Raw genomic sequence first — 27789 nt, 5'->3', positions numbered from 1 at the left:
TTGCATTTGTAAACAGTACTTTGTAGAATTACACCAGTAATTTTACCTCTTGAGAAATCTGGATCAGTTAGCATTCCTTGCTTTCTGGGAGGGTGGTATTGTGAAAAAATTTTTTTTATATATATCTTTTTATTGATTTCTGAGAGAGGAAGGGAGAAGGAAGAGATATAGAAACATCAGTGATGAGAGAGTTGTCATGGAGCGGCTGCCTCCTCCACACCCCTGCCTGAGGATTGAGCCCGCAACCCGGGCATGTGCCCTGTCTGGGAATCGAACCTCGATCTCCTGGATCCTAGGTCCATGCTCAATTGCTGAACCATGCCCGGCCGGGAGGTATTTTGAAATTTTTGACAAGAGCCATCAGTTTGAATTTTAAAATGGAGGTTGTTCTGGTAAATGGAATAGAAAGTTGATGATTTTTCAGCTGCCCAGTGAAATTGAACTTTTTAGTAATGAAAAAACTAATTTTCTGTATTTTTATAGTTCATGTATTGAGGGCAAACTGTCCCACCTCCTCCTCAACCAACACAACATAAATTTTTTTTTCATCCTCTGGCAAGTCAGATTTTTATGTGGATTGAATTCCCATAAGTAAAAAATATTTGGCTCTGCCCAGTGTGGTTCAGTTGGTTGGGCGTTGTCCTGTGTGCTGAGAGGTCGCCAGTTGATTCCTGGTCAGGGCACATGCCCGGGTTCCTGGCCTGATCCCCAGTAGGGGGTGTGCAGGAGGCGGCCGATCAATATTTTTCTCTCTCATTGATGTTTCTCTCATCAATGTTTCTCTCTTACTCTCCTTTCCTCTCTCAAATCAATTTAAAAACATTAAAAAAATATTTGAGCAGATAAGGCATTACTGGGAATCAGTTGTGTATTGTGGGGAAGGGGGAAGTTTCCTTCCTCCCTCTGGTTCTTTTGACTGGCCAAACAAGCAAATCAGCTGGAGGCAGGTTGACAGTAGAAAGTCAGACGTAATCTCATTTGCATGGGAACCCCACATGCATGAGAGGTCCAGAGGTAGAAGGGGTGGCTGAGGCCTGTCACATCCTGAGCTGGGCTGAGCAGGGTGCTGCAGGGCCTTCAGAAGGTCGCTGCGGGGTGAGGAGCCGACTCTGGTAAGTAGAAGTTTGCCCGGCCCCTGCATAGGTCCAGAGAAGCTACCTCTGATAATTTCTTATGGGCAAGACCTCTGATTCAAATCTTCTAGGTAGCTAAGGGGGCGGGGAGCAGACATTTCTCTCGAGCCTGAAGCTAAAATGCTTTTAGCTCCCAGTAATCTGCATGCCGCTGAGTGAGGCACGTTGTGGGGCTCCGTTCTGGGCCCCACAGTATCTTTCTACTTTTTCATATTGTTTAAAAATAACAGCTTCACTGAGGCTTATTTCATATACCATGAAATTTACCCTTTTAAAGTATGCACTTCATTGGTTTTTAGCGTATTCACAGAGTTGTGCGAGCAGCACCACTGTGCAGAACAGTGTCATCCCCTTAAAGAGACCCTGTGCCCATCAGCAGTCATCTCTTCCTCTGCCCGAGCTCCTGGCAACCACGAACCTACTTTCTGTCTCTAGATTTGCCTTTTCTGTACACTTCTTATATGTGGAGTCGTACAACTTATGGACCTTTTATGTCTGGCTTTGATGACTTGGCGTAATGTTATCGGGGAGTATTCCTTTTGTGGCATGTATCAGTGCTTCATTCCTTTTTATGGCCCGATAATTAATACTCCATTGTATGTTTATCTTTTTATTGATGGATGGACATGTCAGTGGTTTCCACTTTTTGTCTATTATGAAATTCGTGTACAAGTGTGTGTGGACATATGTTTTCATTTTGCTGGGTCATGTGGTCACTATGTTTAACCTTTGAGGAACTGCCAGACTGTGTTCCAATGGGGTTGCGCTGTTTTACATTTCTACCAGCAGTGAGTGAGGGGCCCATTTCTCTGCATCTACATGCTATTGTGAGTCTTTTTTATTGTAGCTGTTGCAGTGAGGTGGTATCTCCTAGTTTTTATTTGGGTTTTCTTTATGGTATTGAGCATCTTTTCATGTTCTTATTGGCTATTTGTATATATATTTAGAGAAGAGTCTGTTCTAATCCTGTGCCCAGATTTCAGTTGGGTTACTTTTTATTGTTGAGTTGTAAGAGTTCTCTATATATTCTGGATACAAGTCAGGTAAATGATTTGCAAATATTTTCTCCTGTTCTGTGGGTTGTTTTTTCACTTTCTTGATGGTGGCGTTTGAAGCACAAAAGGTTTTAATTTTCATGTCCTCCAGTTTATCTGTCTTCTTTAGTCAGTGATGCTTTTGTTGTCATCTCTAAGAAGCCATTGCCAAATCCATGGTCAAGGAGATGCGCATCTGTTTCTAAGAATTTCAGCTCTTATATGTAGGTCTGTAAGAATTCTGAATTGTTTTTAATGCAGTATGAGGTATAAACATACAGACCCTCCCCCCACAATTTTTTAGAGACAGCCATAATTTCAAATATTTTGTCTCGTTAGTCATCAAAGTCCCAGAAACCCCAATACTTAGAAGAGTACAAACTGCATATCCTCGAATGCCTCTATGACCAAAAATATTTGGTCAGACTAGGTGTGCATCTTTTCTGTGCTGAATGTATGACGTATAGTCTGTACAGATACAGGGTTTAGGGTTCAGACCCATTTCTCAGATGTCTTGAAAACCTAATAGGGAAGTAGAATAAAGGCATAAAAAGATAAATTGCAATCCAGGCTAGCATGTGCTAAGAAATAGAGTGGGAGAGCATCCTGTGTGGAAGCAACCATGAGTGAAGGCCTGGAGAGTGAGGTGGCATGTCATGTTTAAGGACCCACACAGGTGGATAATGTAGGTGGGTGAGGTTGGAAAAGCACTGCTGGCACCTGGCTGTGGTGGCCTTGCCCTTCTCCAGTCCCTGATCCTCATTTCCCCCCACAGCTAGTACTGTCAAGGGGCTGGAAATGAGAAAGGAGGAGTGGTCCTCAGTATGGATCATCTTTACAGATGGGAAGAGGGAAGAGCCCCCCCCCCCCCCCCCGTGTGTGCATATGTTGGGGGTATTTGTTGTATTAAGTTGAAAATCGGAGTCCATATATTTTATAGACATTCATTCAGCAAAGTAAGTTAATAATTATTGGGTACCTACTATGTGATCTGAGGTTGTTTAGGATTTTCAAAAAGTACTTTACAAAAACCTGTTACAAAGGTTACTGAAGTTAAAACATTTAGTTATGACCTGGTCAGCTTTAAGCATTTGAGAAAATGCCTACTAGATGTTGAGATAACCCTGTGAACAAGACAGTCTGTTACTTGTTTTTACATTCTCGTGTGGAGAGACAGTCAAGGAGGAAATAAGAAGAACAAAGGAAGAAAAGCCAGGTGGTGATGTGTAGTGCAGGACGACTGGAGTGGTCAGGGAGAGTCTTTCTGAGGAGGTGCTGTTTAAACCTAGGTCCCAGTGACAGCTGGCCGTGTCAGAATCTGTGGAAAGAGCATTCTAGGCAGAGGAGACAACTCTCAAGGTGAGAATGAATTTGCTGCATAAGGAACAGAATGAAACCTACTTTTATATAAAGATTTACAAGGAAGACTGGAGAATTTTAATTTTATTCTGAGTGGATTGGGAAGCCATTAGAGGATTTGATTTCAGGTCCGTGTGTTGTAGCTTGCTTCACATTTCTAAGGATTCCTCTAGCTTCTCTGTAAGGCTTTGAAAGCATTTTGTAAATTGTTAGATTTATTGTGTGATGTGGATGTGTGTGTATATATATTTGTGTCTGTATACACACATGTACACACACACACACACACACACACACACACACATTTCCCCCTAGAATTGTCTGAAAGTTGTTTGCAGACTTGATATTCCTTAGTATTTCAGTGTGTATTTCGTGAGAACAAGGGCTTTCTCTTACATAACCACAATACAATTATCAAAATCAGGAAATTAACATTGTATAATACTGTTATGTAACCCTTAATAAGAATGAGTTTCTACAGATCTTACTCAGATTTTGTCAGTTGTCCCATTAATGTTTTCTATAAAGACAGAAAATCTCAGATAATGTGTTGCAGTCAATTACCATGGTTTTAGTAAGTTCCTTTAATTGGAACAGTAAAGTCTTTGTTTTTCTCGCTATTGATGTTTTTTCTTAAAAATATGTTTTATTGATTTCAGAGAGAGGAAGGGAGAGGGAGAGCAAGATGGAAACATCAATAGTGAGAGAGTCATTGATCGGCTGCCTCCTGCGCGCATGCAGCATGGGCATGCGCCCTGACTGGGAATCGAACCATGATCTCCTGGTTCATAGGTGGATGCTCAACCACTGAGCCACCCCTGTTTTTAATTTCAAATTCCATTGCTGGTATATAGGAAGGTAATTAACTTTTGTATATTAACCTTGTACCCTGTAACCTTGTAATCACCTATTAGCTCTAGGAATTTTTTAAATTTTTATTTTCTTGTCTTATAGTATTAGCTAGAATTTCCAGTTTAATGTTGAAAAGGAGTAGTGAGAGGGGACATCCTTGCCTTAGAGGGAAAGTTTCTAGTTTCTCACCGTTAAGTATGATGATAGGTGTAGTTTTTTTTGTATATGCACTTTATCAAGTTGAGGAAGTTCCCCTGTATTCCTAGTTTGCTGAGAGTTTTTTGTTTGTTTTTTAAATCATGAATGAGTGTTGGATTTTGTCAAATGCCTTTTCTGCATGTGGTCATGTGTGAGTTTTTTGTGTTTGTTTTTGGTAGCTTGCTGATATGGTGGATTACATTATTAATATTTGAACATTAATGAGCCTTGCATATCTGGGATAAACTCTACTTGGTTGTGGTGTATAATTCTTTTTATACATTGTGGGGTTAGGTTTACTAGTATTTTGTTGAGGATTTTTGTATCTGTGTTTATGAGAGACATTGCAAAGAGAGATGTTTATCATGTCAGTTTAAGTCTGTTTTAGTTTTCTGAAGTGTGATTCACCTGTGCAAGTTTAGGGTGAAAGAAACTTTGGTTCATATTTTGACATACTTCCTCTCTTTTGTGAACTGTACGCATGAGTTGGTGAAAGAAGTTATATTCTTTTTTTTCTTTTAAATATATCTTTATTGACTTTAGAGAGAGGAAGGGAGAGGGCGCGAGAAACATCATTGATGAGAGTCCTCATTGATCAGCTGCCTCCTGCACGCCCCTGACTAGGAATCGAGCCCACAACCCTGCATGTGCCCTGACCAGGAATTGAACCACGATCTCCTGGATCCTAGGTCAATACTCAACCACTGAGCCATGCCCAGCTGGGCAAGAAGCTATGTTTTTAAGTTTTCCAAACGTTTTAACATTGCTTTACAAACAGCATTCCAGTTAGCAGTCTTAACAATATACGGTATACTGCTTCTATGCCTTAATTTTCAGTCTGGGACAGCATTTGTTACCTTCCTGATAGATTTTATTATTACTTTTAATAAATCTATTATTTTAATAATGGAATGGGTTATTTCACTTTTTTAAAGTTAAATACGTTTTTATTGATTTCATAGAGAGGACGGGAACGGGGGAGAGGGAGATAGAGAAAGCAACATTGATCAGCTGCCTCCTGCACCCCCCCGCTGAGGATCGAGCCTGCAACCCCGCCATGTGCCCTGACCAGGAATCGAACTGGCGGACTTGCAGTGCACAGGATGACGCCCAGCCAACTGAGACACACCGGCCAGGGCTTATTTCTCAACATTTCTGAGTGCATAGTAGATCTTTGGTAACTAAGTTGTTACATAAAATTAGTTTTGTTTGGGATTATAATTTGGGGATGTGTGATGGACCTGTCTCCAAAACTGTAAAGGAACCGTGCTAAGATAGGTTCTACAGGAGCTCAAGATCTGTACTATGGACGGATGGACGGATGGATTACTCCTCCTTCCTTTGTTGTTACTACCTAAGAACTGGAGAGGTTGAGGGAGTTGAAGTGAAGGAAGTTGGCAAAATTACAGGTAAAGCCCTAGCATGTGAAGATGTAGGATTCTTCCCAAAATGACCAGAAGATGGTTTCCTGCGAGATTTGACACTAAATTAATTGTGTCTGTAGGTTTTCTAATCAATGGGTTGGTCATTGTCTAGTGGTTTCAAAGAACAAACCATTAGAATTGTAACTTTTATCACAGCTTTTTAAAAAATACAGTGTTGACCTATTACAGCATAAGCTTTATTTTCTTTATGCTTTTGTTTCAAGGTCACCATGATGTGACCTTGGCCTTTGTTATTTTAACTAACTTTACTTTGTTCAGCTTGTGGGCAGATTCCTGAGAAGGGGCTTTTAGCATGCTTGTTTAGTTCAGATCTACTTGTTAAATACAGATGACAGTCACCTCTGTACAGGAGGAAGTTCTCAAATTTTTTTTTAATTAACAATTTCTTGTTAGTTTGTTTTTCTAAACCCTTACCCAAGGATGTTTTTTCCATTGCTTTTCAGAGAGAGTGGAAGCGGGGAGAGAGAAACATAGACACATCTGATTGGTTGCCTCCTGTATGTGCCGCGACCTGGCCCGGGATCCAGCCTGCAACCGAGGTATGTGTCCTTGATGGGAATAGAACCCGGACCCTTCCGTCCACAGGCCGATGCTCTAACCACTGGCAAACCGGTTAGGGCCTCATTCTTGATTATATACACATAATTTCGCATAGATTTAGTACTTTCAGAGGATATTTCATGATTGTAAAAGTTTTTATGCTTGTGCTCTTTACATTACAGGGTTTGCGTAGTTAACCACATCATGAGTGCCTCTGGCTTTCTACTGAGGTTTACACGGGAGTGGATCCCATCCTTTAGAATTTCTTTTGACTAAGATACTCAAAGCTCCACTCCTTTTTTCAGGTCGCTCAGTGTGGCCTCTTCAATGGGTTTTCCTAAACTCGGGGCTGGCTCACATTTCATGCCACTGGAACCCCTGAGCCAAAGTTTTTGAAAGCTTGGCTACCTGATTGAAAACTGAGGGGAGAGAATGATACAGGGAAAACAGTTTTCAGAACTCAGCTTGCTCCAGGAGGGCATACAGTGAGTGTCAAGTGTCAGTGGTTGCTTGGACTTGAAGTGACTTGAAAAAAACTTCATGAGAGATGAGACTTGAACGGAGCCTTACGGGGTGGGTAGGATTCACCAGAAGTAGTATGTGTTTCTCAGGTATGGCCTCATGTGGATGCTGTTGAGGGTGGTGCGCGTGTCTGGGGTGTGTATGTTCTATTTGGGCTGAGTGTGTGTGTGTGTCGGGGGAGAGGAGTTGAATTCAGGCTGCTTCTGAAGAGCTCCAGAAAGAGCACCTGTTAGAATGATTCTGAGAACCATGGCCTGGGTGGATTTAGGAGGGAAGGCGCTTAGGCGGCTATTACTGGATTCTAACCTGGCCGGGACTGGGTGGCCGGCTGTTGGAATGGGAAGAGCTGATTGGACAGAGGCTGCTAGAGACGGCCTGTGGGGAGGAGGCAGAGTTCAGGATGATTGTGAGTTTAAGCTGGGGGCAGGGGGGTTCATGGTCTTAATGGAAACGAGAGGTCAGGATGGGGGTTTGTTGTGAGAGGAAGATAAGGGTTTAGTATAGGATGTGATAAGCCGTTGGGGCCTGAAGGGAGGTCAGATTGTAGATGGAGGGTTCACCATATCATCCGTCTTCAGGGCCTCGGTTGAGACCAGTTGTTTTTTCTGTTGACTTGTTAGGAAGGCAGTGATGTAGAAAGATGCTGCAGAGAAAAGAGGAAATGGCTGGGATTTTTGGCTTAAGAGTTAAGTAGTACTTTATATTTATATAAATATTATAATTCAGAATGAATTACCTTTTAATGTTTTAACAGAACCTGAAAATTCAACATGTTTGGAATATTCTTTTAGTTTTTAGCTTCATCTATATTCCCTCAGGTGCTTTTCGAGCATTTATAAATCTCTACAGAATTGCATTAATACTTATATCAACAATTATATTAATATTCATATTACTAAATATAGACTTATATTAGTAAAGCTAGTTTAGAACCTTAAGGACTGATAATAGTCCTTTCTTTGGATAACTTGCCCTGTGGAACTGGCAGCTGAGCTCTGTCAGCTTGTATCTGTTGGAGTTTGCACTTGAGGGTCCTTCACTTCTCCAGTTCTCTCAGGGTTTTAGTAGGTGGTGGGGGGAACTTGTAGTACAGCTACTACTTTGGGGAATAGACTTCAGTATAGGTATATATCTTATACAGTGTTTAGTAATGCTTCACAAATATGGTCTAATTAATTCATTATTAAGCATGACACTATAAAAGATGTTCAGTGACTAGCCCCTCCCGTTCCCCCACCCATTAATCCGTATGCCCATAATACTTTGTGCTTTTATTATTATTTGAGCTGGGAGGGATATAATCCAAAGCAGTTGGGAATTTAATCCTGGAAAATGGTTGGTGCGCTTGGAGACGTCATTCCGTCTGTTTGCGGCAGAGCTTGATGCACACATGGACTCGGCTTTGCTTTACAGGATGGGAGCTGTTGGAATAGTATGTTTTTTAAGAGTAGCAGTTGTGTCGGTTCCCCTTAAATAAGGTACAGATTGTGCAGATTTTATTGTTGCTTTATTGTACCAATTAATTGAAGTATGATTCATTGGATAGAATTGGGAATCTGTGTTAATGTAAGATCAGACTTGTAAATTAAATTTACTCTGGCATATGAATATATCTTAATTTAAAAGATACCTAGTAACGTGTTTGTGTGTGTGTTGTGTTTTTTTTTTTTCCAGTGTGCAATACTAATAGAGCTGGTTGCTATTAAAGATGATTTTATGGCCCTGGCTGGTTTGGCTCAGTGGTTAGAGTGTCGGCCAGTGGACTAAAGGGTCTCGGGTTCGATTTTGGCCAAGGGCACGTATCTGGGTTGCAGGCTCAGTCCCTGGCCCCCGTCAGGGTGAGTGCGGGAGGCAACCAATTGATGTGTCTCTCTCTCCCCCACTTCCACTCTCTGAAAAACAATGGAAAAAATGTCCTCGGTGAGGGTTAAAAAACAGATTTTATGTCCTTTTAGCGATGTTTGACATCTGGAAGAAAAAGTGTACTTAGTGCTAATTTCATCTCAATAATGCAAAACCACATAGTTGAGCTGTTGTCGTCTTTACTCTTACGTTCCATTTACTGATTACCACCCGTATAAATGGCTCTCTCAAGTAGTCCTCCCCAGTGGATTTTAGCTTTCCGTCACCAAAAAGCAGTATTGCTACAAAGTTCCAGTTTCCCATAGAGGATACTGTGTACATCATTATCTAATAGAATGCCCTGCCTTAACCCTGTGAGCTTGGTTTTGAGATCCTTCCTTGGATTTTGGGGAGGGATCAGCTATTTACTAGACACATGTGACAGGGATTCCTCATTTTCTGTGCCATACTCTTTTGTGTTTTGTCAGACATGGACATTTGAATATGTTATGCTGGCACACTTGTTCCCTGGAGATTAGCTAAGATAATGTAAGGTTCTGTTTAGTTGAGCCTACAGACATCACAGTGAGATATAGTCAAAGGACGCTTGGATTTTTGAATGTGAATATTGTAAATATTGAAATTACTTATAGTAGCCATGGATATGTTTCTTAGGTCATTTGCTCTTGTCATTGCAAGTTTCTACTTGTTCATTTTAATTTCCAGTAGCATGAGCAGCAGTTTATTTTATTCCTGAGAAACTAAAGGAAGAAACTGCCTAATTAATATGAAAACTGCCATTAAATCTCGATTTGTCCATTTTAGGGATGCTCTCATGATTATAGTTCCCTGACCGTCAATACACTTTTCACATTGTGTGTAATCAGTGTGCAAACTAAATTTAAAACTCTAAGAAGGTTAATATAAGTTAGCTGGGTCAGGAAAAAACCATAGTTGTTGAAGAAGAAAAAGACTTAAAACTAAATACGGCCCGGCCGGCATGGTTTTGCAGTGGATCATCGACCTAGGATCCAGCAGATGTTGGTCGCTCCCCGGTCAGGGGCATGCAGAGGGGGCCGATCAGTGACTCTCGCATCATTGATGTCTCTCTCTCCCCCACTCCCTCCTCTCTCTGAAATCAGTAAAGATACATATTTCTAAAAACCAACAAAAAACTAAGTATAAACAAATTTTTGTTTGTTTGTTTTAACTTACTTGGTCTATAGCAGCTTTCCCCCCTTCAGTAATAACGAGCAGCGCAGGTAGGAGCTGACTTAGCACTACTAAGTCAATAGTAACGTGCTTATTTGTGCACACGTGTTTAAGGTTTCATAGAGAAATGCCTTTCCATTGTATAATTTCAGCAGCCCCGTCAGCTACTTTTATTGCTGTGTTATATTAAAATACTAAATATAGTACATTATTTAAATAAATGAGTAGGATTAAAATAGAGAATTGATTAAAATACAGCCTTTAAAAAATATTTTTGGATAAAGTAGCAGGGTCCAAGTGAAATTCAGTCTTGGTTTCCTTTACAGGGATAGAGCTATTCACAGTCAGACGACTTACACGTTTTGCAGGATCTCCTGAGGAAGGCAGACTCTGAACCAGCATGAAGACTGAATCTTGTGTTTGGTCTTGATTTATAAGCCAAACTTTTATTCTAATCATGTGCAAAGTGGAGGTCCTACCATGGAAACCAAAATCTTAGTTAAGTGATTTTTATTTTAGCTATTAAGTAGTAGCTTTTCCGACAGTGAATTTGTCCTCTTAACAGTTCACACTACAGATGGAGTGAGGTTGGGCAGCAGGGACACACACTTATAATCCCCGAGGGGGGGCTGCTTTCCTCTGTCTAGGATTTCTTTTACTTTTCTGCTTAAAAATAGGTGGAGGCGATATTAATTCAGCTGAGAAGGGATTTAAGAAAACGGAGAGGCTGGCTTTAGTTAACAGTGCCTAAATTCAGACCATTAAAGTCATTATTGAATTTGCCGTGTAAGTTGTTTCATTTATAAATTAGTTGTCATTAAATAATGTCTTCATTACAGTGTAGTGTTAGTAAGCCCAGTGTAGAACCCCAGGAAACTTAAATAGTGACCATGTTTTTAATATAAATTGAATATTGAGTATATTTTAAATATTGCCTATTGTGAGTCTGAATATTCACAGTTGCAGTGGAGGGATGCGCTAGTAGCGATCTCAGGGACTGTCCATCGATCCCGTTGTCCCAGGTAGAGGTGATTTGCAGCTTTGGCCAGAACTAGCCTGCGAGGATGTATGCGCTGGCTGGCGGCCTTTCTCTCGGTGTCACTGTGTTAAAGTGTAAGGATTACTCCTCGGCACCTTCCTTTCTCCCCCGCGCTTGTTCAGAGCAGTGGGTGGTTAGCACTGTTGGGCTGCTTGTCTCTGAGCGGGAGCGATCGGATGGACTTGATCTAAATTCTCTAGTACGTCGAGCGTCATGACGCTGTCCTCGACGGCAGGCTCGACTGTGCTGTTCATAATCTAGAATGGTTGTGTGTTTAAGACATTTAGCATGTGTTCTTTTCCTTCCCGTTGAGTCTTTTAAATGTTGGCTCTTTTTCTACATTGATGGTGATGACTGGCTGAAGTGAAGGGCTTCTGTTAGCGGCTTCCCTGCTTTAAGCCCCTTCCGCGGTGCAGCAGACCTCTCTCGCATTCTGGAACACAGTTGGCATTGACTCCCAGGAGATCTGAGGTTTTTCTTTGGGAATTTATCTCCAGTGTCTGTGAAAGGAAAAAAAATAAGGGTAGTTCAATATGAAATCTTAATGCATCTTTTGAAAAATTTACATTTTGTAAGTGAAAGCATACTGTTATTTTGGGGGCGTATTTTCAGAGGTGGAATTACGTAGTCAGTGTTTTAATAACCATGTCCTAATTATTTATAGCTTCCTGCTTGACATAACTCACTTCAAGAAGTGCACGATGTCAGAACGTGGAATTAAGTGGGCCTGTGAATATTGCACGTATGAAAACTGGCCATCTGCAATCAAGTGCACCATGTGTCGCGCCCCAAGACCTAGTGGAACTATTATCACAGAAGATCCATTTAAAAGTGGTTCAAGCGACGTTGGTCGAGATTGGGACCCTTCCAGCACTGAAGGCGGAAGTAGTCCTTTGATATGCCCAGACTCGAGTGCGAGGCCGAGGGTTAAGTCTTCGTACAGCGTGGAGAATGCAAACAAATGGTCGTGCCACATGTGCACGTACTTGAACTGGCCGCGAGCAATCAGGTGTACCCAGTGCTTATCCCAGCGTAGGACCAGGAGTCCCACAGAGTCTCCTCAATCCTCAGGGTCTGGCTCAAGACCAGTTGCTTTTTCTGTTGATCCTTGTGAGGAGTACAACGACCGGAATAAACTGAACACGAGGACCCAGCATTGGACTTGCTCTATTTGCACATATGAAAACTGGGCCAAGGCTAAGAAATGTGTTGTTTGCGATCATCCCAGACCTAATAATATTGAAGCCATTGAGTTGGCAGAGACTGAAGAGGCTTCCTCAATAATAAACGAGCAAGACAGAGCTCGATGGAGGGGAAGCTGCAGCAGTAGTAACAGCCAAAGAAGATCACCTCCTTCTACGAAACGGGACTCGGAGATGAAGATGGATTTTCAGAGGATTGAACTGGCTGGTGCTGTAGGCAGCAAGGAGGAACTTGAAGTGGACTTTAAAAAACTAAAGCAAATTAAAAACAGGATGAAAAAGACTGATTGGCTCTTCCTCAATGCCTGTGTGGGTAAGTGTCTGCATTTTATTGAATGGGATGGGGAAAAACAGTGAAAATAACACCCAAGACAAGCAAGGTCAGTGTTACTTAGCACTTAGTTCACTCAGCGTGATCCCACAGTCTCAGTGTGCACTCAGAAGAGTCAGGTCTTGTTACAGCTTCATCCTAAGTTGCCTCCATTTCGTTGTGTGTGTGTCTTCATCAGTAGGGACGAAAACTTCTAAGTTAAAGCAAAGATTTATACACGTCAGTAGTAAAATACATGCCTGGGTTTAAAACTGCTAACAAGATGTGACTGAGGGACGTCAGCTGCTGCTGCGGGTTTGTAAACAGGGCGAGCACCTTGTGATGGTGGGAGCTTTAGTCAGATGTTAAAAATATCACAAAAATGTGTGACTCCAAGAAGTCGGACAAACATAATCTTGACCTTGAAAATACTGACGTTAATTAACAGGAATGCCACGTAGTAAATACGTGCACACTTTATGAAACTGGTTGCTCAAGGCCAGCTGACTCCATAGTCGGCTGTGCTCTGCCTGTTTTGTGGTCTAGTGCTTTTCTGAGGAAGTTCTGGGTATTGGTCCCAGCCACTCGCTCAGCTGTGGAAGGACAGGCATGTTGTGAGTTAATTGTTGGTGATGTAATTCACAAAAGCGGTTATTTGACTCTTCCATATTTTCTTTTTCTTTTTTTGATTCTCACCTGAGGATACGTTTGTTGATTTTTAGAGAGCGAAAGAAACATTGATGTGAGAGAGGAACATTGATCAGTTGTCTGCTGTGTGCACCCCGACTGGGGATTGAACCCACAACTTTTTTGGTGAGGGCCCGTATTTCTCTGCTTTTTATTTTTTTATTTTTAAATAGGTTAGTTATTTGAATTTGATTTTGATTATTTGGATGTGGTGCTTACTGTGACATTCAGTTTTGTAAAGGAAATGTTGAGTGCCTACTAAAGGTAAATACCTTGTGGAGCAGTAGTTAAGCTTTAAACATGGCTTAGCTGTATATACGGGGTGTCCCCAAAATATGTATACACACTTTGAATGATTATAAAATCAATGTTTATTAGCATTCAGTTCATTTTCAAAATTTAAAAGAATCTAAGAAAATGAGTAATTTTTTTTGTCAACGCGTTTCAAACTGTTGACCGTTCTGGTCCAGGCCTTGCTGATAACGGGAAATACTGGAATCACAGACATCAAGGATCATTCCGTTTGGTATTTGTGTGCCTTCAGTGCATCAACTGTTGTCAGTTTTGTGCCGTAAACTTTATCTTTTATGTGTCCCCATAAAAAATGTCTAGTGCCACTTTAGGATAAATTTTCTTTGTTCAAAGCTTAGTCTGGCTTCACCCATTATTTCAAATCAGTTAAACCTGAAAAGGAGTGAAAATTGAGTTATCAGCTGTTAAAATGTTTTTTGGGACACCCTATATGTTTTTCCCCAGTATTTCTTTTTTAAAAAAATATACATTTTATTGATTTTTAGAGAGAGGGGAATGGAGAGGGAGAGAGACATCAATGATGAGAGGGAGTCATTGATCAGCTGCCTCCTGCACATCCCCCTACTGAGGATTGAGCCCACAGCCTGGGCCTGTGCTCTGACTGGGAATCGAACCAATGACCTCTTGGTACACAGGACGACTCTCAATCCACTGAGCCACTCCAGCCAGGCCCCAGTATTAATTTATTTTGTTTATCCCGCTGAGTATAGCCCCAAGAATATGGAGGGCGTGACTATATGAACATGCAAGTCCTAAGAGGAAATTTCAGAAAACGTCGGAGTTTTCTATTTTAGTTTTGCCATGAAAAAAGAATGTCTCAGTAGATGGATGGGCCCTCTGAATACCAAACCCAGGAGGCTCTTAGTAACTAGGTTCCACTCGACACCTGTCCTGAGGGCTCGAGATGAGCGTGCCCTCAGCCACCTCCTCTCTGTGTTGTTTCATTTCATCCCACGTTCCCGCTCTCCTTCCTAAATTGGGGTAACACTTAGGGGGTGGTTGTCTTTTTTTCTTTTTATAAGGACATACAGAAGGGTTTTATTTATTAATTTTTTAACTGAGGTCAAGTTCACAGAACAAAATTCATTTTGAAAGGGAACAGTTCAGTGGCATTTGGTGCATTCACAGTGTTGTACCAGTACCACCTTTATCTGGTTCTGAAATACTTCCACCACCCCAGAAGTAAACCCTGTCCCATTAAGCAGTTACTTCATATCCCCCCCCAACCAGCAGTCTGCTTTCTGTCTCTGGATTTGCCTGTTATGGAGATTCCATATACATGGAATCTGACCTGATGTGACCTTCTGCACCTAGGCATGATCGTCTTTTAATTTAGCTGTACGCCTTCCGGGACCCTTTCAAAACCATCTGCAGGCAGTAGTGTATGTGCGGGTGTTTGCTACAAGGTGGTGTTACAGTGCACGTGGGCTGTAGATGGAAATGAGCTACGCGGCCATGATTCTTAACCCCCTTTGGGTCAGAGAATTCTTTAGGAACAGGCTCATTGTTTCAAGTTAGTAGGCCTCGGGATGAGAGCTCCTGCTTCGAAATGCTTTCTCTCCTTGAGACGCAAGCTAGCCCAGTCGGCAGTACCTTGTCTTGTCCTCGTGACTGCTGGTCTTCTGGCTGCTAGCTTTTCTTTCCACATATTCTTCTTTTGAACAACCGTCCGTGTACCTCTTCAAGTTCTGAGCTGTGAGTTCATTTTATAGGTGGAACAGAAACTCCTACCAGCGGCACCAATATTGCACCTGGTCTTTTATTTACAAATCAGTTCCTTTGACTTTAAGTTCCTGCCCCCCCCCCCCCCCCCAGAGTTTCTAGGTTCTTAGGGACAAGGATTGGTTGTACTTGGTTCTTGGGAATGTGGGTTCTGTCTTTTCTATCTGGAAGTGTTTTTTACTGCTCACTACACAATTTGGTTTCAAACTGTTGTATGGAAGATTACGGCCCTGTTTTTATTAGGTGGTCATGTCCTGATCTCTTAATATGGTAAAAGATGTTTTTCTGTGTTTATATTTTGTTGGGTTAATTAACACAAGTCCACATTTATTGAAAATTAATCTCCTTTTCTACCTGCCTTACGTTCTCCAGGTTTCATTAGGTATGTTGTATTACGGCTTGTGGATGTTATGCATTAAAAAAAAATCATTTCAACACTTGCTTTGGCAGCACATATACTAAATAAAATCTCCAAAGTATATACACTGAGATACTTATTATAAAGCTTACACTAAGTATCAAATGTGAGAAATATGAAATTGGAAAACAAAAACTCACCCTCAGGCCAGCTTTGTAGCTGGTAACACAGCAATGAGGAAGGTTGGGTGTTGAGAAGGCAGAAGGGACGAGAGCCTCCCCAGTCTGAGCCAGGACCTTCTACAGGGCTGCTGGGTGTGAGTTTCACATAAGTGAAAGGAGTGCTGTTACTTGAACTTGGTAATAACATTTGATACCTGTGGATATTAATGTTTTCAGTCCTGTCTTTTCCCCAAGTCAGCTAGATGAATGTGCCTCCATGAAGCCGATGGCTATGCCCGAGCTAGTCCGTGTTTCCCAGCGTTCCATGGGTAGGCCACGATATTTGAACTTGATTTTTTCGTGTGGCATTTCTGTAGTATTTGGCCTGTTTTCTTTGCTTGTGTTTGCCTGTTTTCAAGTTGGTATATCACAGCTGTTTGTACAACCAATTTTCCATCTTTAGCATTTTTTCTGCCCTATGGAATTGCTTTGTAGTAATTACCATTTCTGAGTTGCTAGCCCCATAGCAGATCTGTGTTCTAATATTTAATTTTTGGAGGTCATCTTTTGGGAATTTAGAGAGAAAGCTAATGCAGTTGTTCACTGTTCTGATGGATTTAAGTTAATGACAGTTTACATTCAGTATTATTTTGTGTTAGTTTCAGGTGTACAGCGTAGTGGTTAGACAGTTGTATACTTTACAAAGTGTTCTCCCTGATATTTCCAGGACCCATCTGGCTAAGTTACCGTTATTTTTTTAAGTGCTGAATTTATTCTAAGATGCTAATGGCCATTTTGTTTGATTGTGAACTTAGCTGGGTGTCCTCCTGAAAGATACTCTTCTGTTTAGTGCCCCTTTTCCCTTAACATGTTGCTTTACTTATGAATAAAGGCAGAGCCTGAGGAAAGGTCTTGAGTCTTAGATATTTAAAATGATTAGATTTTTAAATAACATTTTTTTAAAAACAAAAATGGTTTGAGTTAAAATATTCTATAAAAAGCTTTTAGTAGAATCCAAAATATACACAGACTCCTGCAGCAAATCTTGGGCACTGCATCCATAAAAGGAAAGCAAAGTGCTAGCGTGCTGGCCATGCCTTGTATGTCCTTGGTTAACTGTGTGTGATACTCTTACCTGGGATGTGTGTGTAGCTATAAAAACTCAGGTCTTGCCCTGGACAGGTGGCTCGGTTGGATTATCGTCTGGTACACCAAAAAAGGTTGGGGGGTCCATTCCCCAGTCGGGGTGTGGATGGGAGGCAACCTGTTGACGTTTCTCACATCTGAAATCAATAAAAACATATCCTCAAGTGAGGATTAAAAACAGAAAAACAGCAAACTCAGGTCTTTTCAGCCCATAGCCACCCTTGCTGGTGGATCTCCTTCCTGGCCAAGGTAGTTTATGTTACAGGTAATAGAGTTATTTTTAGCATCATGAAAGGAGTATTATCTTCAGATACTTTTTGGTTTCTGAGGATTTCCTCGTCATTTTGTAACTCTAGATATAAGATAGCATTTTATGTCATGATTTTTAAATGGATTGTGGTAATTCTCAGCAGTATAAGGATTTGGATCGAGGGAATTACCCATACACTTTCTTTCCTGAGGCCAGTTCAGTTTGGCTTTTGAAAGTGCTGAGGCTCCTGAGCTAACGAGACGCTTCCAGGAATGGGTGTGTCAAGGCAGTTGGACGGCAGTGGCAGAAATGAAAGGCTAGCAGTCTTCTGGTTGCCTGTCATCTGTCTGAGACACAGCTCCTGGCTCTTAGAAAAGATGAGCCCAGCCACTGTGGCTCAGCGGTTGAGCGTCGGGCTAGGATCCAGGCGATCGGGGTTTGATTCCCGGTCAGGGCACAGGCCTGGGTTGCGGGCTCAATCCCCAGTTGGGGGCGTGCAGGAGGCAGCCGATCAATGACTCTCTCATCACTGATGTTTCTCTCTCTCTCTCTCCCTCTCCTTTCCTCTCTCTGAAATCAATAAGGACATATATTAAAAAAACAAAGAAATGATGGCCCACACAGGCCTGCCAGCTAATGGTGTGTCTCCTGGTGCTGAGGAAGGGAGTGATGGGTGATTCCTGGTTGTGTGATACTGACGTTTGAACATGCGTCATTCTATAGTAAAGGCTTTCGCTTTTTGAAAGCACTGTATTACACAAACACTTTGAATTATGAAATCCAGATGCATCATTTAAATAATAAATATGAAAAGATGGGTAGACTGTGGCGGGCTTTACTGTTTACCACAAAATAACTTCGATTTTAAACATTTACTGAAGTATGCACGTGGCTGAAAGTCAAGCAGTATAGATAGAAGAGTTTATAAGAAAAGCAAGTGTGTTTTCTCCACCTTCAGCCCTGCTCTGAGAGACGACCACTTTTCCCACCAACCTTTTATTCCGAGAAGCTTCAAACCTGTGGGAAAGTGACAAGCACGGCGGGCCTGGGCTTGTCACTGCTCTGCCCCGTCCGCTCCCTCCCTTCCCCGGCGGCCTGAGCCCTCTGAGAGCCAGCTGCAGGCGTCTTGACATTTTGCCTCTAAGTACTTCAGCATGTCTGTCCTCAAAACAAAGACATTTTATCCACAAACCATACGCTATAGTTAGCAAGAAAAATTTAATATTCAAGGTCCGTGTTCATTTTCACCAATAGTTACACTGACAGCTACTGCAGCAGCCCATTCGGTCACGGATTATGCATGTTTCTTCGCTGTTTTATCTTTTTAGTTTCCTAGTTGCCTCAGGTAGCTTTGTCGTTTTCTTATTTACTCTTTCAAGACATGAGTATTTTCACAGTCTAGGCCATTTATTTTACAGAATGATCTTCAACTTGGATATGGTTACAAAAAATTTAAACATTTTATCTTTTTTTGGGGGGGGAAGGAATGCTACATACCCGATATTATTTGGACAGCATTTCTAATATCTCTGAATAATGTCCTTGTGTCATTTTTTTTTTTTTTTGAATACATCTTTATTGATTTCAGAGAGAGGAAAGGAGAAGGGAGAGAGAGAGAAGCATTAGTGATGAGAGAGCCATTGATCGGCTGCCTAGCCCGCAGCCCTGGCCTGTGCCCTGACTGGGAATCGAACCCGATCGTCCGGATCCTAGGTCAACGCTCAACCGCCGAGCCACTCCCGGCCGGGCTAGATATTTAAAAACTTGCTAAGGCCACCCCCCCATTGCTTTTCAGAACTCTTAGTTTCTGCGCTTTCCCTGACTGACTGCTTTCATTTATGCACGCAGATGTTCACTGCGCGTGCTCCCGAGTCTGAAATCGGCCTGCCCGCAGCGGGCTGTGGCCTGGTCAGTTTGGGGGCAGCAGTGGAGGCAGCCAGCAGACCCTTTAGGCAGAAATCACATTAATCCGGGGAGAGCGTGCAGGCTTGACCAAGGGGAGACGGACAGAGAGCCTTCAAAGGTAGGGTCCACGAGACTCGACAGAATTGGTATTGGGGCTGAGGAGCGGCATCAGGAAAGACTGCCCAGGTTCCTGGTTTGGACTCTGGCTGGATAGTAAACGTTGGAAACAGTGAAGTTCACTTTTAGACATGTCGTCTCGTGGGTGGTTAGATGTACAGACCTGAAACTTCTGGGGAAAATCTACCACTCGGCTTGTTTGGATGCTGTGAGGCCGTGAGTTTACGGAAGCTGTGGGACCTCCTCTCACAGTGGCGAATTATAGGGACTTGCTGGTATTGTGCTTATGCCTGGGGACCTCATCAAGGTGCTTTTAAACATTTCTTCCAATTTGATGATTCCCTGTCTTAATTCTGTCAGAGTATTTTGGCTGGAAGAAGAGTTAATGGATTTAATATGAACAGAATAAAGTGATGCTCTGTCATGAGAGGTTTTCCTTTTATTGACACCCCCCCCCACACCTGCCTTTAAATTTTCTTTACCCTCTAGTTTTCTCACTGGGAAGAGAGAGGGCTAGACTCTTCTGTCCCTCCAGGCCTCCCCAAAATAGTACACTTCTAAACATCTAAAGTTTGCCTTCCGATTCAGCTGGGGTAGCTGGCAGCGCCGCACAAGACGTTTTTACTTGAGGCCAGAGGAACTTGGGGACTGATGGACCATCTTTTAAAGGACTAGAGCCCTGGGTTGCAAGAACCCCAGTACCCCCTCAGTTGGCTCTCAGCAATATTTTAAGTGACCTTTGTATTTTTAACTTGGGTTCATCTTCTCTGACCCATTAACGTATCCTCACGTCCGGTCCCTTCCCAAAGCTAACGGGTGAGACGTTCCTTTCAGTCCTTCCGTGTGCCGTCAGCTCTAGTTCCTCCTGCGCAGGGACATCTTTCCTAGGAAGGGACCCAGCGGCTCAGGTACCGTTTTCCATGACTTGGGGAGTTTATAGTTCCACAGCAGGTGGGTTGTTAACAGTCTGATCAAAGATAAAGGGGTAAGATCTCCAGAGGACAAGCTGTGTTTGGCAAGTTCTCATGATTAATAATAGAACATTTACAAGCCTTAATTAGAGACTATTTTGACTTCCCTGTCATTGTGTCTTATTTTTCTAAAAAGGATCTTTTCATAATGGAGTGAGTTTATTGAATGAGTTGAATAGAAGCTCATCTTTGATACAGTATAGATTAGACTAAATTTAAGGATTTATTTCTGGTTGTGATTTTCATCTCTTGGCTTTTTGAAAAGGTTATTGTTTTCCAGCACTCTCCTAGGAATAGAAATGGTAGATTTTAACTTTAATGTGAAAAACAGATCTACAGGTGATTTGTTTTTATCTGCTCAAACTATTTTTGGGATTGCCACAGAACTTGTGTCTACTTGAAGATACACTTAAAAATACTGGTCATTTTATTTAAAAAGCAGCTCATATTTAAGTATTGAAAGAGATGCTGTAACTAAACCAAGTTCATGATTGAACTATAGCCAAATGGTTAGGAGTATAAAGAAAAGGTATTACAGGGTGGTGTCGTTTCCTTTTAATATGCAAAACCAGTGCCCGGAATTAAACCGAGGTAGGAAAAGAGGACCCAGACGCTGCAGGCAGCCGCAGCTGCTCCCTCCGCTGACCACGGTGCAGGGCGTTCCGAGCATGACCACTTAAAGCTAACTTTTCTCTTTAAGGGCTCCTGAAAGCGTGCAGCTGACTCCGGGTGCGCCCTGACCCACAGCATAAGCATGCTGTGCTGTCACAGCTACCATGGAACTCCAGGGTAGTGGTGGGCTGCCCAGGTGGGCTCAGGTAAGTCCTGGCTTTTTTTTTTAACCATTTGGCATTCTTTTCAAAGTTAGTTAACTATCATCATGATTTTATGTCATAAAAGAAAATAAGGCAAAACTTTGAAAACTGTGCCATATATGGGGGAAAAAAAATAAGTCTGTTTTCTAAACATCTCTAAGCCAGCTCCCTGTTCTGACCAACGGAGTTCCATAGTAGCTGTGAAGTCCCCAGTGAGGCGTGACCTGTGGCTTCAAACCACGGTGTGGCAAAAGCAGACTTACCGCTGTTCATATTGAAAATACAGTAATTAAGAAATAATAACACAAGAATAAACTGTTCCCCATACTCACACGGTAAACCTGCTTTTGCCCACCCTTTGTTAAGCTCTGGCCCGGCCTGCGCAACAATGATGCCCGTTTCTGTTGTGTTTTTTACAGGCTTAGGGTATGTAATGTAATATATAACGTAGGATCTCTCACTTACTCTCAGGTCTTCATGGTTTTGGAAGTACACTAACACTTTCTTTGCCTGTAACCGCCACTCAGCCAGTCGTGTGTCACCGGTCGGCTCTGCGCGCAGGGTGCAGCTGCGGGCTCGCCGTCTCCGTGATCTCGGAGCCCGCGGCCGCCTCCCGTGGCCTCGCGGCGCGGCTGTGCGCGGGCGGTTCGTGGAGAAGCATTGGCTGGAGAACCGCGCTCCCGTCACCCAGAGGCATGCGGGCTTCGGCAGCCGGGACAGCGGGCAGACGTCTCTGTCTCGTCTGCCGGGACTTCCCTGGCCTCTCCCGTTCTCCCGCGTTGACTGAGGTTCGCCGCTGACGCTCGCTCGCTGTGTCCCGCCACCGGCCAGCTCCCCACCTTCCCTCCTTTCTGCCTGACCAGACAGTGGTGGAAGCGCAGAGCTACCCAGAGAGCCCTAAGGCGCTCTGTCCGTTGTTCTGCGTGTAATGCCCCCCAGTAGAAAACACGTGGTAGCTAAAACTTTGGGCCAGACCATCTCGAACCCCAGGCGTACAGTGAACCCCACCTGTCAGGAAACCGTCCCCCTGCAGCTCTCCCGAGACGTGCGTGGGGAGGTGGGGCCAGAGGCGCGGGCGGCTCCGCGACGCTCGGGAGGTGGGGCCTTAGCAAACCCACTCGCCTCTGCTGGAAACTCACCAGGAACTGAACTGTGCGTTTTTAATTATGGTTAATACTCCCAAAACATTAGATAATAAAATGCTTTTAAGTATTATTTTGTATCTATACTTAAATTTGCGTTTTTCATGTATTGGGGGCGGGGTTCCAGCTGTACTCGGCGTTTATGGTGAGGAACGTGAATCTCCCCTTTAGAAGGCACTGGCTTGACGCCACGGACTTGGCCTGAAACGTGTGGCTGGAGCAGGGGGTCACTTTTCTGGGGACAGAGTCTAGATTTCCAGGAAGGACTTTTAACCCCAGAGTTTGAAAGCATTTGCTGCTGGTTTCATGGCTTACGAGTGTGATGAGAAGGACTGTTTGCCTTTAGGAATCACGTTTTTCCTCTTTGGGTTCTCACGTTGCCTAGCGTGGGGCCCTGGCGTCACGGGCATCCAGTGCCGTGGGGCTGAGCAGCCATTTTAAAGTTTTCTTACTTTTAATAACGGGGAAATTGTTGCATTGTACCAATCTCAGACTCCAAGGAATAGCTCATATTTATCTAATGCCTAATTCAAGAGAGCAAGGAAAACACTTAAAAAATACACTAAGAATCTTTTTTATTAGTGTTAGTATTTTACCCAACAAACAAATTTTTACTGATGTAACTTGGGAAGCACTTAAAATTATTTGATTGGTCCTACACTCTTGGTGTTTTGTTTTGTTTTAAACACTCTTTGTGGTACGTGAAGCTCACCAACAGCTCCGTGTCTTCACCTAATGTTGATTTGTGTTAAGATTAATAACTCGACTCAGTGGGAATGGAAAGTTCTTTGTGGATTTGGAAAAGATAATACTTGTTTTATCTCTCCACCTGCTTTTTAATGTTTTGTTTTAGCACAGTTTTGTTCAGAATCATCTGGTCAAGTTTTACCATGTTAATAATTCTGAATGGGTGTAAGAAAGTCTTGGCTATGAGAGATTCTGAAATCAAAATATTGCTAACTTTCACTTAACATTGAAAATGGTTTTAATTGCTCTAAATTGTTTCAAAGCTACTGCAGAGTGGAAGGCTCAGCATTTGTTTTGATTCAGCTTTAAAAATGCAGCATAGGCCGGTCAGCGTGGCTCAGCGGTTGAGCAATAACCTGTGAACCAGGAGGTCCTGATGTGATTCCCGGTCAGGGCACATGCCCGAGTTTCGGGCTCGATCCCACTATGGACGTGCAGGAGGCGGCTGATCCATGACACTCTCATCATTGATGTTTCTAGCTCTCTCTTCTTCTCCCTTCCTGTCTTTGAAATCAATAAAAAACATTAAATTTTTTTATAAAAATGTAGCATAAAGGGCAAAAGTGCCCAGTGCCAGAGGGAAGCACGTCTCTGTGTCCTTGGCTTCTGCAGTCAGGACCAGAACAGGAGCTTAGAGCCTCTGTGAAGTCTGGTTTCCACACTGCCTTTCCTGCCTCTGATCCAGTTAGAGTTCTGATAAGTCCTGTACCCCTACGAGAGCACGGAGCCAGCAGTGATGTGAAGGTAAGTGCCTGTGCCTGATAGGGCAGTTCGCGTTCTGGAAAGAAGTTAAAGGGGGGATACACTAATTTAGATTCTGTCGGGCATTTAAGTGATGCCCAGGATCCAGAAAGCACAGAGAAACATTTAGAGTTTAGAGTGAACGCTATAGGCTGACGCTTTTTGAAGAAAAATGGAATTAAATTCTTTTCTATCTCGATGCTTGTTCCAGGGGTTGTAGAAGGTGATCTAGCTGCTATAGAAGCCTACAAGTCATCAGGGGGGGACATTGCCCGCCAGCTCAGTGCCGACGAAGTGCGCCTGCTGAACCGCCCCTCCGCCTTCGACGTTGGCTACACCCTGGTGCACCTTGCCATCCGCTTCCAGAGGCAGGACATGCTCGCCATACTGCTCACGGAGGTGAGTGGGCGTTGGTTAGGCGTGCTTTCACACAGTGGAAATGTCTTCTTTTGTTTTTAATTTTGATGTTATGATTTTTCTCCAGTTCTTAAATGTTTCAGATTCTTTCTTCCCCTTAAAAAAGTTATATTAAACTTGAGAGACTTCAATAGTATATAATTTTTAAGGGTGTGTGCTCTTAAAACAGGACATTTTGCTACAATATTTGAATTGTGTTTGACTTAAAAACTGGGATGTATCAGTTATTCATTCATTCCACTAACAAATATTTATTGAGTACCCACAATGTGCCAAGCGCTGTGCTAAAAAAAGGGGTATGATTGTATAGACATATATTTACAATACTTATTGAAAAAACCCCGCATATAAGTGGACCCTCACAGTTCAAACCCGCGTCGTTTAAGGGTAAGCTGTATATTGAAATAGACTTATCAAAATGTTAAATCTAACATTTGAATGCATTTTAAATATAGGCAAGAGGTTAGTAAAAATGAAGGATTTAAATTTAATTAAAATTGCTATTCAAGTTTATGGCCCATTCCCAAGGTCACAGACCCTAAGTTAAGAACTACTGGCCTAAGGAGATGTTTGAGAGTCCTAAGATTGAAAAGGCAGAAGGCAAGAGGCAGGCTTCAGGGACATGCCATGCTTACGGTGGCGGTGGACGCAGGACTGCTTGGAGGCCATTCGCCAGCTGCGAGGTTTCTCTCGGAGTGTTTCAATGTTTGGTTTTCAGTCCAAGTTGTTTTTGGAAAAACTTTCGCAGGTTTTTGGAAAGGGGCTGTAGGTTAGTAGCTTGTAATAAGCTAATTTCCAATTTACTTTTCAGATCCATTTTAACACTGGTGTGAAATAGGCAGTTGTAATCTGAAAATAGGTAATAGTTGGCTGTCTATAATTTGAGTGTCACTCAAAGATTGGATTCCTGGAGTTCAGATGCAGTGAGAATTTCATTGTTACTGGTAATCGTGGCCAGTGAAGGTTAGTAGAACCGAGTTTCCAGGTGGGAGTTGGAGATGACATGGCCGATGACTGCTGGGTGTGCAGGGTTTTGAAACAGTTTACTTCCCTAACAGCAGTTACAGTTGAGTTGTCCACATGTGTTATGTCGTTGACATGGTCTGTGGAGCTTATTCTGTGAGTGCCTGATTGGAAGGTTTGCTCCAAGTCCCGTGTGACGAGAAGCCTCCCTTCGGGACGTCTGTCTGGTTTTTGGCTGCGTCTGTAGTGACAGCTCACTGGCTTGCCCACGGTCACACCAGACTCAGCTCATTTCCTCTCTAGTGTTCTCACCCTTGACTCAGCATTGTCTGTACACAGATTTCTTGAGCTCCACAAAAGGAGTACAGCTTAAATGTAGACTAGGACCTTTGCATCACTTGTTGCTGTTGGTCATTTGAAGAGAAGTTCTAGCCCTGTCCTGGCCTGCGCTCTCCTGCACCAGTGGTGTTCCCTGCACCAGTGCTCGCGGTTCATTCCTAACTGTTCTACACTCGGGGAAGCCCAGCGCTTGGTCAGAAGTCCAGAATTATAAAAACTGGGAGGGATTTGAAGTCAGCAGGAACTAACCCTTTAAAACATTGTGTTTTCTTTATTACAGGTCAGGGTACTTGAAATACTCTTAACGGAGCGTGAGGGCAGTGTTTGTACTCTTCCTCCATGAGCTAGAATTCCCTGTTTTAAGAATGTTTTTATTGGGGGCCTGGTGGTTAGTCTTATGTGGGCTGTTAACTATTCTCCCTCCCCTCCTATGATGAACCTTTGGGAACAACACTGTTTTACATAAGTTTCGTGGGCATCTTTGTATATCTCCTTGGGCATAAATTCTTGAAGTAGAATTACTGAGTCAGAGGCTAAAATGGCTGTTTTCCTGGGATGCTGTACTGACGCTTCCTTCCACTGGTAAGGAAATTACACCCATTCCTAGTATATTTAAAAATCTTAAAAACACACACCACCACCTTGAGTTACTGGGAAATGCTGGTAATTTCTTTTTAAAATACTGTTTTCTGCTCCTGCTGATGATAAGTGGGACACAGAGGATCGTTTCTTTTTGTGTTGAAGGTGTCTCAGCAAGCCGCCAAGTGTATTCCTGCGATGGTGTGTCCGGAGCTGACGGAGCAGATCCGGCGAGAGGTAGCTGCCTCGCTCCATCAGCGGAAGGGGGACTTCGCATGCTACTTCCTAACCGACCTGGTCACGTTCACATTGCCCGCAGGTAACTCCAGATCTCAGTGGGAAAGAAATTTCCACTTACAGTTATTTTTTTATGCCTAGGAAATGTTTCTGTTAGAAAGCAGATGGCTTAGCTGTTATATGTGCATCTTAAATTACTTGACGCTCCTATGTATATTGAAAGTGACCAGTGCAAGAGCAACTTGTGAATTTAAGTGGGTCTGGGAGGAGGACAGCTGCTGGGGATGGACTTCTTTGTGGGCCTCAAATATTTATAAAAATCTGCCTAACTCACTTATTTTTCCCTTTGGTTTTATTTAAAAATATTATCAGTCTATTTTTTTTCTTTTCATGCCTGTCACTTTGAAATTAGGAATCAGATTGTTCGAATGAAAGATGCTGACACTCTTTTGAACGTGTCGTTTCTTAGTTTACTCGTTCCACTGATTCTGCTGTGTCTGTGAAGCACTTTCCATTTTCAGTTCAGTGATCGTTGGGAAATGTCTTAGATGGTTTTGTTAGCTGGCCTTTAAATGCACCAGATACTAGAAGTGTCTAAAATAAATTCCATCTTGGTTCTGAGTGTTTTGAGCTTTTACATTCACATGTGAACAGGAGCATTTGTAAGTGTAGGAGCTAAGAACCAAGCCTTTTAAAGGCAGGCAGGTTGCATTTGAAATACACCCTCTGTCTACAGGGTGGGCAAAAGTGGGTTTACAGTTGTGAGTACTCAGAACAGTTTATTCTCGTATTGTTGTTTTGATTGTATTTTAAATTTGTTATTTCTTATTATTGTTATTATTTAGTGTCCTTATTTATGATTTATCTTTTAGGTAATGATGGCTGGTAAGTTCAGCTGCTTTTGCCTACCTCTGTATTTAAGCTTTTACCTTATGTGATGATTAGATTTTTTTTTTTTAATATTTCTTTATTGATTTCAGACAGAGGAAAGGAGAGGGAGAGAGAGACAGAAACATAACTGATGAGTGTCATTGCTCAGCTGCCTCCTGCACGCCCCCCACTGGGGATGGAGCCCACAACCCGGGCATGTGCCCTGACCAGGAATCGAACCTCCATCTCCTGGATCCTAGGTTGATGCTCAACCGCTGAGCCACACCTGGCCGGGCTAGATTAGATTTTTATTTTGCATTGAAAATAACTTAAAACATTAAAAGCATTTTCTTAAGGATAATGGATTTTACTCAAATAGTGAACTGAATGGTGCTAGAGAACTGGAGGAAAGCGATAAAAACCGACTGCTGTGTGCCAGAGGGCGAAGCCCAGGAACTCGATAGGAAGATTCTGATGTCTGGGAGGAGCGGCCTGAGCGGAGGCTGAGAGGGGGGAGAGAACTGATGAAAATCTGCATGTAATTAGTATTGTTTGAACTTGGATACCAGAGTCTTGCCCTTTTACTTAATCGTTACTGAGGCAGGATTGACACAAATGATCA

At 42.6% G+C, this 27789-nt stretch overlaps 1 protein-coding gene across 4 annotated transcripts in view; it reads left to right on the top strand.

Annotated features, from left to right (window-relative positions):
* The window catches only part of ZRANB1 (zinc finger RANBP2-type containing 1), a 41133-nt gene that overhangs the window by 3445 nt on the left and 9899 nt on the right, over positions 1-27789 (top strand). For 2 of the 4 annotated variants that reach the window (XM_081157663.1, XM_081157661.1), the window contains exons 2-4: positions 11841-12691; positions 23974-24161; positions 26226-26379. In XM_081157663.1, the coding sequence (XP_081013789.1) occupies positions 11878-12691; positions 23974-24161; positions 26226-26379 (1156 nt within the window). In that variant the 5' untranslated portion in view covers positions 11841-11877. Of the gene's footprint in view, positions 1-5538; positions 5754-6464; positions 6561-10522; positions 10636-11840; positions 12692-23973; positions 24162-26225; positions 26380-27789 lie in introns of those variants that run through there. The other 2 variants (XM_081157662.1, XM_081157660.1) reach the window with 2 other exon arrangements.

This window comes from Miniopterus schreibersii (genome assembly GCF_964146895.1).
Source record: "Miniopterus schreibersii genome assembly, chromosome: 14".
In the NCBI taxonomy this organism is placed as follows: domain Eukaryota; kingdom Metazoa; phylum Chordata; class Mammalia; order Chiroptera; family Miniopteridae; genus Miniopterus; species Miniopterus schreibersii.
This window is presented reverse-complemented; position numbering and strand designations above follow the sequence as displayed.